Below are 15588 nucleotides of genomic sequence, written 5' to 3'. Positions count from 1 at the left end.
GGCAGACATATTTGCGCCAAAACAGTTACTGCTGCAGAATCCAGAAACGGCTCGGGATTGCAAGTAAGGTATCGTTCAGCACAGCTCGGCCCCTTTGGTCTCCTGGACTCGGTCTGGAACCTGCTGCCTGGGTGTCTAGTACTCAAATGAGACACGTCCCAATGTTGCACCTACAGCAGTCCTGGAGGAAGTGAGCCTGCCTGCCAGCCCCGACAGCACTCCTGTGGGAGAGACTGTAGGTTAGACAGAGGGCAGAGGAGGAGAGAGAGAAAGACAGAGAGAGAAGGGATAGTGTAAGAAAAAGTTGCAAATGATATCTTGAAATAGGGCATTGAATCACTATAAAACCACAGATAGTACCAAAAAAAAGTTACATTTCACAGATGTAATGTGTGGTTGCATGTTTCCTGCATATGTGTTTGCATACACATACTGCAACACTGCCTGCATGTAAAGCTGAAAGAAGAAACATGAATTGAAGGTGAGTGTTATGCCTACCTGCTTCAGCAGCCGGTGTTCACTCAGAGGCCGGCGGGCTGCCTGCACAGCTGAGTCAGTGTGGACAGGACAGCAGCAAACACTCAATGCGCACAGTCAGGGTTCACTCAAGGAGAATCCGCCAGGCAGCACTTTCACTGCAGAGACAGCCACATTGCAGCGGCAGCCAGGACGAGAGACAATTAGAGATGAGGGTAGAGACTAACAGAAAGGTAAAAAGACAGATGGACAGGAGGAAAAGCTGCTGCTCTCATTCCTCCACAGCAGAGCCCCCGTGAAGCTGACTCCTCTCCCAGCCCGTCCCTCCTGCTATCTCGCAACTTTCCCCCCCCCCACCCTCTTTGTTTGCGTGCCAACTCTCTCTCTCTCTCGCTCTCTCTCTCTCTCTCTCTCTCCCTCATCCCTCTGTGTCCCCTCCCTCACCTGCCCCTGTACCCCTCTTATCCTCTTTCTCTCTTCCATCGCTTCCCCCATTCACCCCTCCTCTCTCTGCTCCCTCCCTCCTCCCCATCTCCTGACTTGGGGCGTGTACTGTATGCAGACTCAGGCACTTTTGTCAGAGTGTTTGTGAAGATCAGAGAAAAGTTCTGCAGTGCAGGTTGGGGAGGAGGTTGTGTAATGCAGCTCCAGGGCCGACGCACAGGCCCGTATTGGAAATGTATCCATTCATAAATAGATTTCTTTCAGTAATAATGGCTCAGTGTCATGACTTGCCAATTTATTTTTATTTATTTTTTTACACCTTACAGAAATACAATTGGAAGGGAAAAAAACGTTTTTACTCTCCATCCTTCTCTCTATTATGATTTTAAAAGCCTCTGATTGTTCACCTATAATTTCCTTTCCTTTCACTCTGTGCTTATCCTTGACAGAGTTACGTTTTTCTGAATCCTTTCCTTTCCCCTCCTCTCCCCTTCTCCTCTCCTCTCCTCTCCTCTCCTCTCCTCTCCTCTCCTCTCCCCCCTTCTCCTCTCCTCTCCTCTCCTCTCCTCTCCTCTCCTCCCCTCCCCTCCCCTCTCCTCCCCTGCCAGGATTCATATTCCCCTGGCTCAGTATAATCAACATCCACCGCCACATTGTTACATGTGATGTGTGTGTGTGTTGTGTGTCCCATTCAGTGCCTAGAAGGTCAAACTATCTTGGATATCATGGAGCCTTCGTTACTCTCTTGTGATCAACTTGATGCAGCTGCAAGTGCATTATGATATGAGGTGGTGTGTGCAATCATATTTCACAAACCGGACAGCTCCTTTCCCATAAAACATCAGTCAACAACAGCAGACTAGTGCCTTGTATCTGCACTTATCACTGCAGGACATTACAGAGGAATTGCTTAGCTCAGACTTTCCAGATTTGATTAGTCAATTTTAGACCTGACTAACGTTGCATTCTTACATGTAATAAGAGAACGGTGTCTCTGTATGCTCTCAAACTGCATCCATTACTGTAAGTAGGTGACTGTATAGTAATAATCAATCTAAAGCATGGACAGTAAGCGGTTAAATAAGCTTTCGTATAGAGCAAAGAAGAAAAAGGTATTGTGAGTGTTACCAAGGTTGATCATGTGACAGTGTGTGCCATCTGAGCTGAGGTACAGTTACACAGGCAGAGGACAAGAGGACAACCACACATCCATCTTGGATTAACCTGCTGGTTGTTTTGCTCAGCTACAGAACTGGTGTCTTTTTTACAGGAAAAGAAAAGGTAAAGTTTGCAACTCCGAAAAGGCTTAAGTTGGCAGGTTGAACTGGCAGCTGTCGGTAGTTGCCATATATGCTTATACTGTACTTTGCAAATACTTGTGATCTATTATTCATCGAGCAGGTTATTACATAGACATACTCAGTAAGATGGACTTTTCTAGTTGCTTAGTAAGATATCGTGTTTTGTGCTGATTAAGTGAAACATGTCTAGTTCAGCTATGCACTCTTGCATTCATCTTTGTATTTTTATGGAGATATTCATACTCACATGCTAGAGTCAGTGGGTCTGAAGGAACATGGTATCATCCTGACAAAAGTGAAAAAGCAAACAAAAGCAGACATAGAAACATTATTCAGTGTCATCCGATGTTAAGTGAACAAAGTTAAACCGCATGAGATTGAAACATACACCAGCAGTCTGATTCATGGCTCCATAATGAGCATTTCTTTACAGGTCGATGAAGTGTGGTGCGAGGTGACAGTAGGTGGAGTGGAGAGTGGTCTTGTGGATGTGGAGCTCTAAGTGAGAGATAATGTGGCCAGGCTGCAGGCTCGCTGCTCTCCTCTCCGGGCCCCTCCACTGGTGTATCAATGCAGCAGCGGTGGGAACTCTTCCAGAACTGCAATAAGAAAAAAAGAAAAAAAACACAACACCATTTTGCTGCAGAAACACAGGGTGCTGCTGCAGACCTGTGCAGGACCACTGTGACTACATACACAGCATGTCCATGAACAGACTCAGTCACACATAATCATTGTGGTATGTACAGATATTCATTAGTATGTGTCCGATATCATTATTTATACATGCCATAAAGGTGCACACTCAGCTTTTAAAAGCACATGGGTGTCATGTGCTCTTACTGCAGCAAAATGTCGGCTGCTCCAAAGCAAAGACGGATGGACATACAATTTTTACAGCTTCTACTATACATTGAACAGTGACTTAAAGCAATATGAGTTTGTTCACGCATATTAAAACCAGAAACCCAGGGGTAGAAGAATTATTAAGATTATTTAATTTAAGTGAAATAACCAGTTAAACATAAAACGTACTTGCTTAAGTAAACGTACAGAGGTATGTTCATCAAAATGTATTTAAAGTATAAAAAAGCAGAAAAACTGTCCCTCTGACTGATACTATATTATATATAACAATATTATATACTGATGCATTAGTGCATAAGTAGCATAGGCCTACCTACTTAGACCTGGATAAGTTACTGTAGGTCAAAGTGAAGCTAGTTTTGTAGACTTTAATAGAGCCACTAACAACTCATAGACATCACAGACATTAGGTGACATTAGAGACATGAAGAGGGGGTCTAACTATACACTGCGTTTTGTAAGGGGTCACAAGCCAAAAAGGTCAGGAAACACTGGTGTAATCTTTAACCATTATTTGCATTTTATGAGCTTCAAAACTGTACTTAGGTACAGTGCCTCAGCTAATGTACTACTCAGTAAACGTCCATCTCTGCAGAAATAACTTATTAATAGACTTTTCTTTATGAGAGATCGTGGCTAATTTCAGTGCTCACACCCACACACACACACACACACACAGCCAGGTTATCCCAGGCTAGTTTTTTGTGGTTCAGTTGTGTTTATTAACATGTGTGGGCCATTTCTGAACAAGTTTATAACTGTCTGTAGCCCAAAGTGATGCATTTCTTACCTGTCATTAAATTCTTTCTCTTGCTGTTCCTTTCCTTGAAAACATAATAATCTCATGCCATGTGCCTTGAAAATGTATTTGTCAATAGCCCATTCAAAGACAGAACCTGATTGGACATGTTTTTGTTCCATAAAAGGTCAAATGTAGACTGAACATTTAGCAAAACAGTCAGTATGGAGAGGCTGGTGGTTTATGAATACCTTATATAGTCCCAGACAGGCTCACACATGTCCTAGGTTTGAGTTCATCTGCACCGTGACTCAACAACTGCTCCATGTTAACAGCACACTACAGTTTTGTTTATCTATTCTCTAGATAATTATGAAAGCATATATGTACTGAAGATTGTGTTAACTCAGTGGGAAAAAAAATTGCTTATGATACCACCAGGGGGTGATGTGTCATATAGTACATTTTCTTTTGTTTTATGTTCAGTTGTGCTTCAGTGGCTGATTTTCCAGTGATACTGTTTATTTCCATATATGTTCAGGGGGCAAAATTTAAAACCCTGAGGCTGCTCATCTATCATTCAGAAAATGAAGGTGTACAAAAAATCTGTAAGCTTTTCTCAGCTAGTTCAGGAACTGAAAGCTTGTTTGCTCATTGTTATGTGTGACACACACAGGAGTGGCTTACGATTGGTATTTCCCACACCTCCATCCGATCTGTTCACCTGGAGAGCTTCTCAGTTTCCTGACACTAAACTTTTTTTTTTTTAACTAAAAAAACACACAACACTTTATTTCAAAAAGGTCTTTATTCCAAAATTGATAAATTCATATGTATATGACATTCAACAAGTGTAGGGCTCTGCTTATTTAACACTATATACAAAATCAAAGTACAAAATCACTTGTGCAATGTTGCCCATGTACTGTAGTAAACACCCTTACTTGGTTTATCATTTGTAAATCTGATGCTGGAAAATCTGGAAGCAATAATCTTTTCAGGCAGCATCCAAAAACCCTGTAACGCTGAGCTGTGACACAGTTAAAAGCTGTTTCTTACTGTTACTTTTAATTTGTCTACTCTCAGCTGATACTTTTACAAAGTGAGCTGAACAATTGTTTGATCTGACGGCAGCATAGACAACACAAACACTGAGTGCATTAGTGTGTGGTTGTTGTAAGTAATCAGCCTAAGTAAAACTGGCTCCACTTCTTAAAAATCTATAGCCCATTTATTTAACATGAAAACTCATGAATATTCATGACATTGATCTGAGGCAATTCATTTCTAGTCGTTGCTGTATGGAAATCCAGTCAAATTAGAATGGAAGAGCAAAGCTGCATCCATCACGTGCAACAAATGAGACACAAATCCATCAAACCACATCTAGAAAACATGCTGAAATTAACTTTAACTGCAATGCTGCATTTCAGCAGCCACTGCACTGAAATCTGTACAATAAGTTACATGGACAATTCACCCATTTAAATGAATTGCAAAAGAATTCTAATCAATGGAATCTGTCTGATATCAATCATCATCATCATCACCACCATCGTCCTCGTCATCATCATCATCATCATCATCGCCATCTTCTTTGCCTTCTTCCTCTTCATCATCTCCGCTGCTGGGTTCAGACTCCTCATCGTCTGAACTATCAACTTCTTTCTCCTTTGTCACAAGTTTCAGGTGAACTGCCTCTTCAGGTTTACTGACGCAGGCCCCCAAAACAAAATCAGTCACACGCACGCATCGACACACACACACACACGTAAACAGTGAGATGGGCTATTCATGGATAAATGTAGCAAATAAACAAAAGAGTGGCTTACACTGGTTTACCTTGTGAAAATGTCCATTGCAAGATTTACAGAGAAAGAATACAATACCCAGAATGCTCAGCTTGAAACGAACCCAACCAGAGCACCCCAGAGAACTGATGCACTGCTTCCTTTCCGTGGATAAAAATGACCACAACATTAAATGAGCGTGAGCATTTCTTCACCAAAACCAGTTCATGGTTCTCTGGGTTTAAAATAAGAGGATGTGACTCAATTCACTGCAGCAGCATTGTTTTTGAAGTGATTGTCAGGGATATAATTAACCATGTTTCAAGTGATTATTTATCAAAGCATAATTCTATAAAACTTACTGATTAAATAACTAGTGTCTTTTTAAAGTGGTAATAACAAACTATTCCAGGGTTATTGTGATAAAAAGAGCTTTGATTGGTGCGGTCAGCTGCTGCTGTGAATTGAGGTTTATAACCAAGTTTCAAGAACAGCAAATTAATCCATATTTACATCTCCGACTCAGCACTAATCATGGGCAACTTTCAGTAAAAACATATAAAACATAAAGATGAACATATAACAATGTAGCATTACAACAACTGGGAAGGGTGGCACGTTGTATCTAATACTGAAGCAAATAAACTATAATAATATAGGAGGGAATCACATTGGAGGAGCAAACATGGAAGAAAAGACACCTTTCTCCCCTGCTTTCATTTGTCTCTACCCAAACAGCCACAGCAGTCCCAAGAAGAGGAGAGGAGAGGAGCTCCAGCTCCCTGGCCCTCACCACACAGTCGGGTCCGTCCACTCCCGCGAGTGCATTTCAATATCGTCTTCCATGTGCCTCTTCTTGCAGTACCTCACCACCAAAACGATGATGAGGATTAACAGGATTACACCACAGGCGCCTCCCACTGCCATTGCCAGGATGCCGATCTCAGAGTAGGACACTAGAAAACAACCAAAAACATATGATAACAGAGGCTGAAAGCTGTCTGTTGGGAAAGCAGCAGCAGAGAACAAAACAGAGATAACATTAGAATATATAAATACAGCCAAGTGTTCCAGTGGTTTAACACACTGTCCTTATACATTATGTTGCATGTATTTCACATGCTAAAGTGGTCATGAGCAAGACACTGAACACCCAGCTGCTCGAGGGATGAGCCTGACCTCTGCTCTGACCTCCCTGTGGAGAGGCCTGAGTAACAGAAATTTTCAACAAGGACCTTAAAACACACAATACACATAATGACTAAGACACAAAAATACACTGTAATATAAACATATCCTGAAGTATGCAGTGCTGCCAGTCTAACCTTTGTTGACAACTTTGAGGGTGATCTCTCCATTACTGCCGTGCACATCTGGTCGGTTGCGCACTTGGCAGACGTAGGTGCCATTAAAGGTTGGCTGCACCTGCTGAAGGGTGATGGAGACGTCCTTTCTCATAATATCTCCCGACCACACCGCATGACCTTTAAAAGGCCCTGACTCGGGAGGGTATTGTACTTCATGGTAGTAAAACACCTGACAGACACACACACGCACACACACACACAATCCAGCAAAATTGTGGTGAGTGTAAAACTTCGAACACATTAGCATCAGGTATCAGGGTTTTATTCAGAAGATAAGGTGATGACTCTTCTTTTGAAAAAGATCGTCTAATTCACAAAATAACAGCATTTTCTTTTACATTAAAATGAGTACACAATAGGTGTCATCTCTGGCATGGTGTGTGTGCATGCTGTGCCAGGTGTGAAGTGATAAGTGAGAAATAAAGCACGAGAAAGCCTAAGCCTATATATTGCTATACAGCTGGAGAACAGGTGATGTGTCTTTGTGCACACGTGTGTGTGTGTGTGTGTGTCTGTCTGTGTGTGTGTGTGTGTGTGTGTGTGTGTGTGTGTGTGTGTGTCTACTTTTAGAAACAAAGTTCAGACTAAAGACCAATTAATTGGGGACAGCGTGTTCAATTGCCTCTCTAATTCGGAAAAAGTGGTTAGTGGTTAAACTAAGGGGAAGTTTCCAGGCAAGTAATGTATGTACTGTCCCGAAAACTGACCTAGTTCACTGTGTGTGTGTGTGTGTGTGTGTGTGTGTGTGTGTGTGTGTGTGTGTGTGTGTGTGTGTGTGTGTGTGTTTGTTTGGTTTTTTTTTTGGGGGGGGGGGGGGGGGGGGGGGGGGGTCAATAGCCTTTCCTGGCATGAAACACAATTTCAATATTATTATACTATTAATATAGGATTTTATTACTATTATTTTTGTTTTGTTGTATTATTTGCTATTCGTGATGTTTTGACTACATTTACTATGTATTTCTCTGCATGAACAACCCATAATTACTACTGGGTCAAACTTCAGCCATAACACAACAAAGTAAGAAAACTGAACAGAAATGGTTTTATTGTATTAAATAGGCCATTGTGGCACTGAAGCCTTGTTTTAATGAGAAAAACAACATGCTTTACACATCTAAAATTAAAAATGGGTCAAATTTGACCTGAACACAAGAGGAGGGTTAAGGCAATATAAAAAAAAATGGCTAGTTTTTATTAATAAAAAAAACATTAAAACACAAATAATAAAATAACAAAAACACATTCAAAGCATTTCCTCAAAAACACAGTTTCTACTCACCGACTCATCAGTTCTTGAATTCAGTCCCCGGAAGTTCCAGGACACTGTGAGGGTCTTGGGCGACACTGGATGAGTGGAGCTGAAGGTGCACTTGAGTCTCACATCTGTCCCGTTGAGCGCTTCCACCTCAGCTGGAGTGTAAATATCAATTGCACTGACATGTCGCACCCCTGGAATAAAAAATATAAAATATTTCAAACTGCCAAGGTATCCAAGTTTCTTATTTAATTCTTCTGTAATTCATTAAACCCTCTGAACAAGAGCAGAGCTGTTTGCAAAAAACTGTTCTGAAAGGCTTAAAGTTTACTTTGTTAATTTCCAGAAAAAACAACAACTCACATTATAAAAAAGGTTTTCTTTGATTGTAACTTTTTCTTTGTCATTCTGGAGATTAAACTTAGTTGTCACAGCTTATTTAACAAAGAAAGCATTGAGAATAAAATGAAACATGCCTCAAATATCTGGTGTCCAGTGTTTGTAGCTATAAATTGTAACTCTGTGTTTTTTGTGCCAACAGCTGCCCACAATCTATTCTGCAGCCACTATGTGAGTTTGTTACACCTGATTTTCTACTTTTCTCTATTACTTCACTTCAGCACAGTACACAAGAGTGCTTGTTTGTGCTACACCTACTGCAGGTTAATGATTGCATGTGTGTATGAGTGCAGAGGGTCAGGCGGAAAGTGCATTTCCAGGAGGTGAATATTAAACGTATTATCTAAAAAGAGCACGTTTGGATATTGTGAAGAAGGATCTGTTCATCATCTCATTAGTGACCTGAAAATGAACTCTTCCATGTTCAAGTATACTAAGTGAAGTGCACTATTCGTCTCCTTCAGGGGGTCTCATATAGTTAAATATTTAAGCTAAATCTGGATCACAGTGAAGGGCAGTCCTGCAGACTCATCCTGAGGATTAAAACATTCCTTCTAATAAACCAGAGAGAAGAAGAGCAAAGAATGTCCTGTAATCCTGGACAGAGAGGCATTAAATCAAATTTATGACTGAAGAGCAAAATTAAACTGTCATAAAATTATTCAGAGGGATTAAAAAAAAACTTTCCAAATAAAAAATAATAACCCATTACTAAAGAGATTAAATGATAGCGTCATTATAACATAATGACATTTATTTGGACAACAAATATAGGAAACAATGATCAATTTAATATAAAATAAACCTCATAGGCACCTCAGCAAGTTGAGGTATCAGCCAATGAGAACATTGTGGTGGATTTAAAGTTTCTACTTCAGTTTTTAGATAAAAATGACACTTTGTACATTTGAACTGTAGACTGTACAGTACATTTATTTATACAAATGTATCTATTTGAATGTTTCCATCACTTATATTATTTACCAAATGATTTACCAGTTAAAAAGTTAAATTCTTTAGTGTCAACATAATTGTCCATTTAAAGTGAGTTTCTTTGTGTCATTCCTGACCCCTGTTAAGCTCCAATATTATCAATTGTTTAATTATTTAATTCTAGGAGGAGCAGACATATTCAATCGCCTCTCTGTTAGCCCCACTATATTTATGCAAATGAAAGTCTTTTAATTAATTTTACAATATTAGTTGTACTTTTTTGTGAATAATATTGGACAATGATAACATATTACTACAAGTCACTCATCAAGATAGTGACATGGTCAATACAACAAATTCTCCTCCTGACAACTGCTACCTGGCCAGTTGTAAGGCTGGACGATATGTCAATATTGCAACAATGTTGTAGGTATTGGTGCTTTCACAATAAGACTTTTGAAAAATGATCATCAGTAATGTGGATATAATGACTAAGTGGGTAAAGTTAAATAATATAAGAGCTACAACAGTCTGGTTAGTTCAGACTTGACTTCACTGTACTGTAATGCAGCCTTTAAAACCAGGAAAAGACAACAATTATGCCATATCAAAATCTACGATATCTAGTTTCATATCACAATTCTGATATAATATCAATATATTGCTCAGCCCTAGGTGAGGCAAATAAAAAAACACAGACCAGTAAGCCTGATGCTGCGCTCATTGATGCTGGAGATTTCACTCAGACTAAACTTAAGAAAGTTATACCTACAGTTGCAACGATTAATTGATTAATCATTTGGTGTCATTCTTCAGTTCAAATTCTCTGATTCCAGCTTCTAAGATGTGAATATTATCTAGTTTCTATGATAATAAACTGAATATCTGAGTTGCTGACTGTTGGTCGGGCCACAGAAAACATTTGAGGATGTCAACTTGGGCTTTGGGAAACAGTGATCAACATTAGTCACTATTTTCTGACAATTCATAGACCAAACAACTAATCGATGAATTGAGAAAATAATGCTGAACAAATGCTGCATTAACATGACATTCATAACAGCATCATGAAACATTTGTTTGCAAACCATACAGTGAAATAACAGAGGTGTGGTGTTTCTGATTATTTTAGGGGTGAGTGCAGCTCTTCCTTTAGCAAGTACAAGAACACTTGATACCTAAGGCAAAATCAAACAAGTTACCTTAGCAGAACTAGGAGTATTAAACACAATGTAAGCTTTTTTCAAGTGATGATTCATTTTCACGTTTTTATTATTTTTCTGAATTAACCCAATAAAATGCCCACGAGCTCATTTCACAACAATTTTATAAAGACCGAACTGATAAAAGAGTGAGATGGGTGAGCAGAGTCAAAACTGAAAATGGAATTAAAAAATACATTTCATCTTCCTTAGACATCGATGCTGAAATCTGGTCTATTTAAACCGATGAATGAATTTGTTTGTTTGCCAATTTTTGTATTAATTGTTCCCTTTTTGACTGCTCAATTAAAACTCAGTCAATGAAATGCTTTCCAACCTCCTGCAAGTCTCTTCAGGTGAATACTTTTATTAATCTGCAAATAAAAAACTGGCATGCCACACTTCAAATAGATGCCAACATTTAGTTTCAGTTCTTCCACAGTCTCTCAGACAGGAAAGAGTCTGGAAACACAGTGAATCATGAGTTGACTTGCCAACTCTGCCTCATGTTATCAGCTAATTATGGAGTCATAAGATGATTTATCACACATGTAATCTTAAATGTAACTGTACATTCAGATATCTTCAAGAACACCATGATTGTAGATATTCAACAACTGACTGCCTACAACCTTATTTGATAGCAAAGCGGGTGAAATTGTAATATTAAAAATAAATATCATCTAAAACCATAGATTCATATGTAAATTCCATCAAAGGGAAAGCACAGTGAAGCCCAATTCTAGTTTTCCACTATTCAACTATAACATCAGGCATTCCACCACACCTCTGGCCACCATGCCAAGTGTTATCAAGCCTGCCTGTCCAAACAGCTCCTCTGTATGCAACAGCTGCAGGATGATTGAGCAAAACAAAATCTGGTACCACATATCACAACAACATAAAGATCGTGTTATGTCTTCCTGAACTATCTTTTCTCTTGTGGCACAGCATAGTTTTGTAGTGTTTAGGATTAATTTAGCAGAAATACATTGTGTTGCCTCATATTTACCTTCAAAATTAAGTTGCTGATGGTGATAAGAGCTGCTAACGGGTGTTCAATCTATAATGTAGATCACTTTTATACCTGTGATTAACTGTATCACCTGCCTGAATTCAAAAGTGCAATTTGGCTAGTATTCTTCCTCTTTTTACACCAAGATTAAGTTATTAAAATATTTTGCCCTCGATTTACATCATCATCTATCGTCTACATTTAAGTAAACACTTGCCAATGAGAGAGTAAAGAGTACAGAAACATATTTAATTGAGGATAGTTTGGGTTTGAGCCTGCATGGTCTGACTTTTTAGCCACAAAATCATGGATCACAGTCACCAAGTGACAGTGATCACCATACACTATATATTACTGTAGTTTAAGAGAAGAAATGTGTTTACTATTACTTATTGTTTCTTGCTTGTCAAATGTCAATAATACATTCTAAGTATTCAATTATATTCACTGGCAACACAATGTTAGATCATATTCTAAATCAAATGAATGGTATTGATAAGGGTGTAGTAGGCTATACATGGCCCATACGACACAGTGAGTCTACCTATGGCCTCAAACACCACCATACAGTGAGCACCTGTGACACATGAATGTATAAATGTATGTGTATATGTACAGTATATGGCGCCGTAGGCTACTCTGTAGGCTTTTAACAGTAGCTTTCATTGGTAGGAGCAGTCTTCTTTTTAAAACTCCGCCTATAGGTCAAATTAAGCTAAACAAGCTCCCTACCTACAGACTCTCTAGCATATGCTTCTAAACCCTGCGGGGAGCCGTGAATAATAAACTTCTTGAACAAAAATCACACTTACACGGTATTAAGAGAATTGTCACATTGTTTTAGCGTTAGGAAAGTCAGCCTACAGCAAAATCTTCGGTCTCGTACGGAAGTTGCTCAAACTCACCTGGCACCAGCAGTCCTCCCAGGAGAAGAAGAGGCCATATCCGATACATAAAATAAGACATTTATAATTAATTCCCCTGTTAAAGTCCCTTCATGTAAGTGTAATAGAGGGAGTCACGTACGTCACCGACGTTTTTATCGGAGTAAAAGAGGCTCTTGGTGAATCTACGCTTGAGTTGAGAAAACGAGTCACCTCTGAACACACCTGGTGGGCGGGGTTAAACCTGAATTCTTGTGAAACCTGTTAACTCCCTAAACTATCCCTAACCTGCAGCGACACCTCAGCTGATTCAGAGGATCAGCTTTAATTCGAACAGAAAGCTTAAACGTTTAGACTAACAAACATGCGCAAATAAAGTTTGTGTAATTGCTTAGTCAAATTAAATTCCTGACTTGTAGATTACATGTTCTGCTGACTGGTGCCATCTTGTGACCACAGTCTCACAAAAAGAGGAATGATTAATTCCGACCTCAAGTCAACAGACAGCATGTTTGGGGGCTGTCAGCGAAAAAATGTGTATAGTGTGGTCATGTCAGCAGCTTATTATCATCATGAAGTAGGCCAATAGACAGATGTTGTTCTGGGGTAAACCACTATAAAAAATAGTCCTTCGTTTTTAGGTCAGACTAGTAAATTGAGTTATTTAGCAGTGTCCCCAAAGTGTCCTAAAGCGCTCACTCATTTTCCTCTGAGTGCCTATGAAGATAATCTGAAATCTCCTAAAACTATAACTATGACAAGTTAAAATGAATAAATAAATAAAATGAGTCCCTGACTTTTTGCAATAACATTATACTAATGCCCGAAAGCTTATACAATTAATTGTGTTGGTTTATTCCTCAATTACCACAAATTGAAATTTGTCGAATTTTGAATTGATTGATTGATTGATTGATTGAAGTGATTCAATTACTTGAAATATTCACCAAACATGTTTTAAGATTCGTGTCTGATTTGGTTTTTCCACAAAAAAAGAAATGTTAACATTTCTCAAAATTCTTTGTTGCTACCCCTTCTCATTTAGGAAAAATCAAGAATATAAGAATATACAAATATTAATCATTGCAAAAGTTTACCTGCTGGATGCAAAATGACTCCTACTTCATTGTTAAGTCCATTCAGCCATCAGTATATGTGCACTTGTGTAAATTGCAGACTGAATCACAAAGTCAGAGGGGTTGGGAGGGGGCTGATTCAGAGTTTGAAATGAATCAATTGTGGGAGTTGTATCATTAAATCATTAAAGCTCTCCCTACCTGCCTTGATTTCTGTGACTAAGTGGTTAAAACATCCAGCAAAAGAAAACAAGGAGTGTTTAAAGATTAACTAGATATGATCTTAACAAATACAAATGACCCAGAAAGCAAACAGTCTAACAACGTATTGATCCAGGTATAAGCCAGCATGCAACCTGCTTAAGTGCTACTGAGCAGTGCACAGAGTGAAGTCAAGAAAAAAAGGACACCACACCAATTTTCAGATACTAACAGAATATGTATTTAGAGGTAAAAGTGACCCAGTGTTTCAAAGTGAAATATTTGATCAGTCAGGCTCATGGTCATTGTTGCACAGAAAGCAATGTAGACTTGTAACATGATATACCAATGTATTGTCTCTGATAGATCTTATAATACTTTTACTACTTATATTCACTCAAACAACACCCCTCAAACCTGCACCAATTGTATTAAATGAAGACCTGAACCAATCAGGTGGGTTTAGACCTGCAAAGAAAAAAAAGGAGAAAGTGAAGGAGCAATTTTGTTTTGCAGGTAAACCCGATGGTACATTTTGGCAGTTCTAGTCAAATCATACAAGTTTATCCAATTAGAAGTTGCAGGTCACTGATACAGGCTGAAGTGACACAGGTTACCTGGAGCTGCAGATGCAGTTGGGTTTCACATCTGTTCCAGCTGTGTCAAAGAACATTGATCTCTCTCTCTCTCTCTCTCTCTCTCTCTCTCTCTCTCTCTCTCTCTCTCTCACACACACACACACACACACACACATACACACACACACACACACACACACACACACACACACACACACACACACACACACACACACACACACACACACTCTCTCTCTCTCTCTTTTCTTTCAACCACTCTCTCTATCTCTTCATTTTCTGCATTGTTTGTATATTGTGTCGATATTGTTTGTATTTGTATGCCATGTCCCTCATTCTGACATGAGGATCTTTGATGATCCCAATGATGCCAGGCTCCACATGGCAGTACTTATCAGTGATGTTCATCCCCATGAGGATTTTCTGTCTGTATTATAATTATTGCTTTTGCTGTTTATTGATGTTATTTTAAAAGGGTGAGTTAGACCCTTTTATGCAACTGTTGAATAATATGAATAATAAAGTGCTGCTGTCTTATATCTGCAAACATTTAAGCTGCCACATGGCCTATTCTCAAAGAAAAAAAGAGGAGAAGCAGGAAAGATCTCCCACCAGTCCAGTGGTCAGGAGCAGACGAGAGAAATATTGGTAAACTCAAAGCCTCATATTGGGTTCGATCTTTATTATACAACGATTACTATAGTCTAAGAAAATAAGATAATTCATTATTTTGATGGGTACCAGTATGTTAAGATGTTAAAGATACCACTTTGACAAAAGGATGTTGCGATGTTGTGAAACTTTCACACTAAACTGTAAGATATTTTAAGAGTCTGATAAGATTGATTAAATGGTTAAACAAAAATAAGTGTCTGTGTAGCTTCACAAGCTAGAAGAAGAGATCCTGTGCCTGAGGAAGACCTTCAGATAGAAAATCAAGAGTTGACAAGTCTTGGTGAGGAAAGAAATTCAACAGTTTAGGAGCTTAGAGTGTGTTGTGATAAGATTGCTCAGTAATGGAGTCTGGCAGGTTGAGCGT

The 15588-nt window shown here is 39.1% G+C and overlaps 1 protein-coding gene across 1 annotated transcript; it reads right to left on the bottom strand.

Moving 5' to 3' along the window:
• Positions 1-4617: 4617 nt before the first annotated feature.
• Positions 4618-12891, bottom strand: mpzl2b (myelin protein zero-like 2b). Its single transcript, XM_062433755.1, has 4 exons — positions 12698-12891; positions 8268-8437; positions 6944-7154; positions 4618-6574 (listed from the first exon to the last, which is right to left on the bottom strand). The coding sequence occupies exons 1-4, from the start codon at positions 12756-12758 to the stop codon at positions 6408-6410; spliced, it is 609 nt and encodes a 202-aa protein (XP_062289739.1). The 5' UTR covers positions 12759-12891; the 3' UTR covers positions 4618-6407.
• Positions 12892-15588: the final 2697 nt, after the last annotated feature.

This window comes from Scomber scombrus, chromosome 14 (genome assembly GCF_963691925.1).
Source record: "Scomber scombrus chromosome 14, fScoSco1.1, whole genome shotgun sequence".
Classification (NCBI taxonomy): domain Eukaryota; kingdom Metazoa; phylum Chordata; class Actinopteri; order Scombriformes; family Scombridae; genus Scomber; species Scomber scombrus.
The sequence above is the reverse complement of the archived record's forward strand: the minus strand, read 5'-3'. Positions and strand labels throughout refer to the sequence as shown.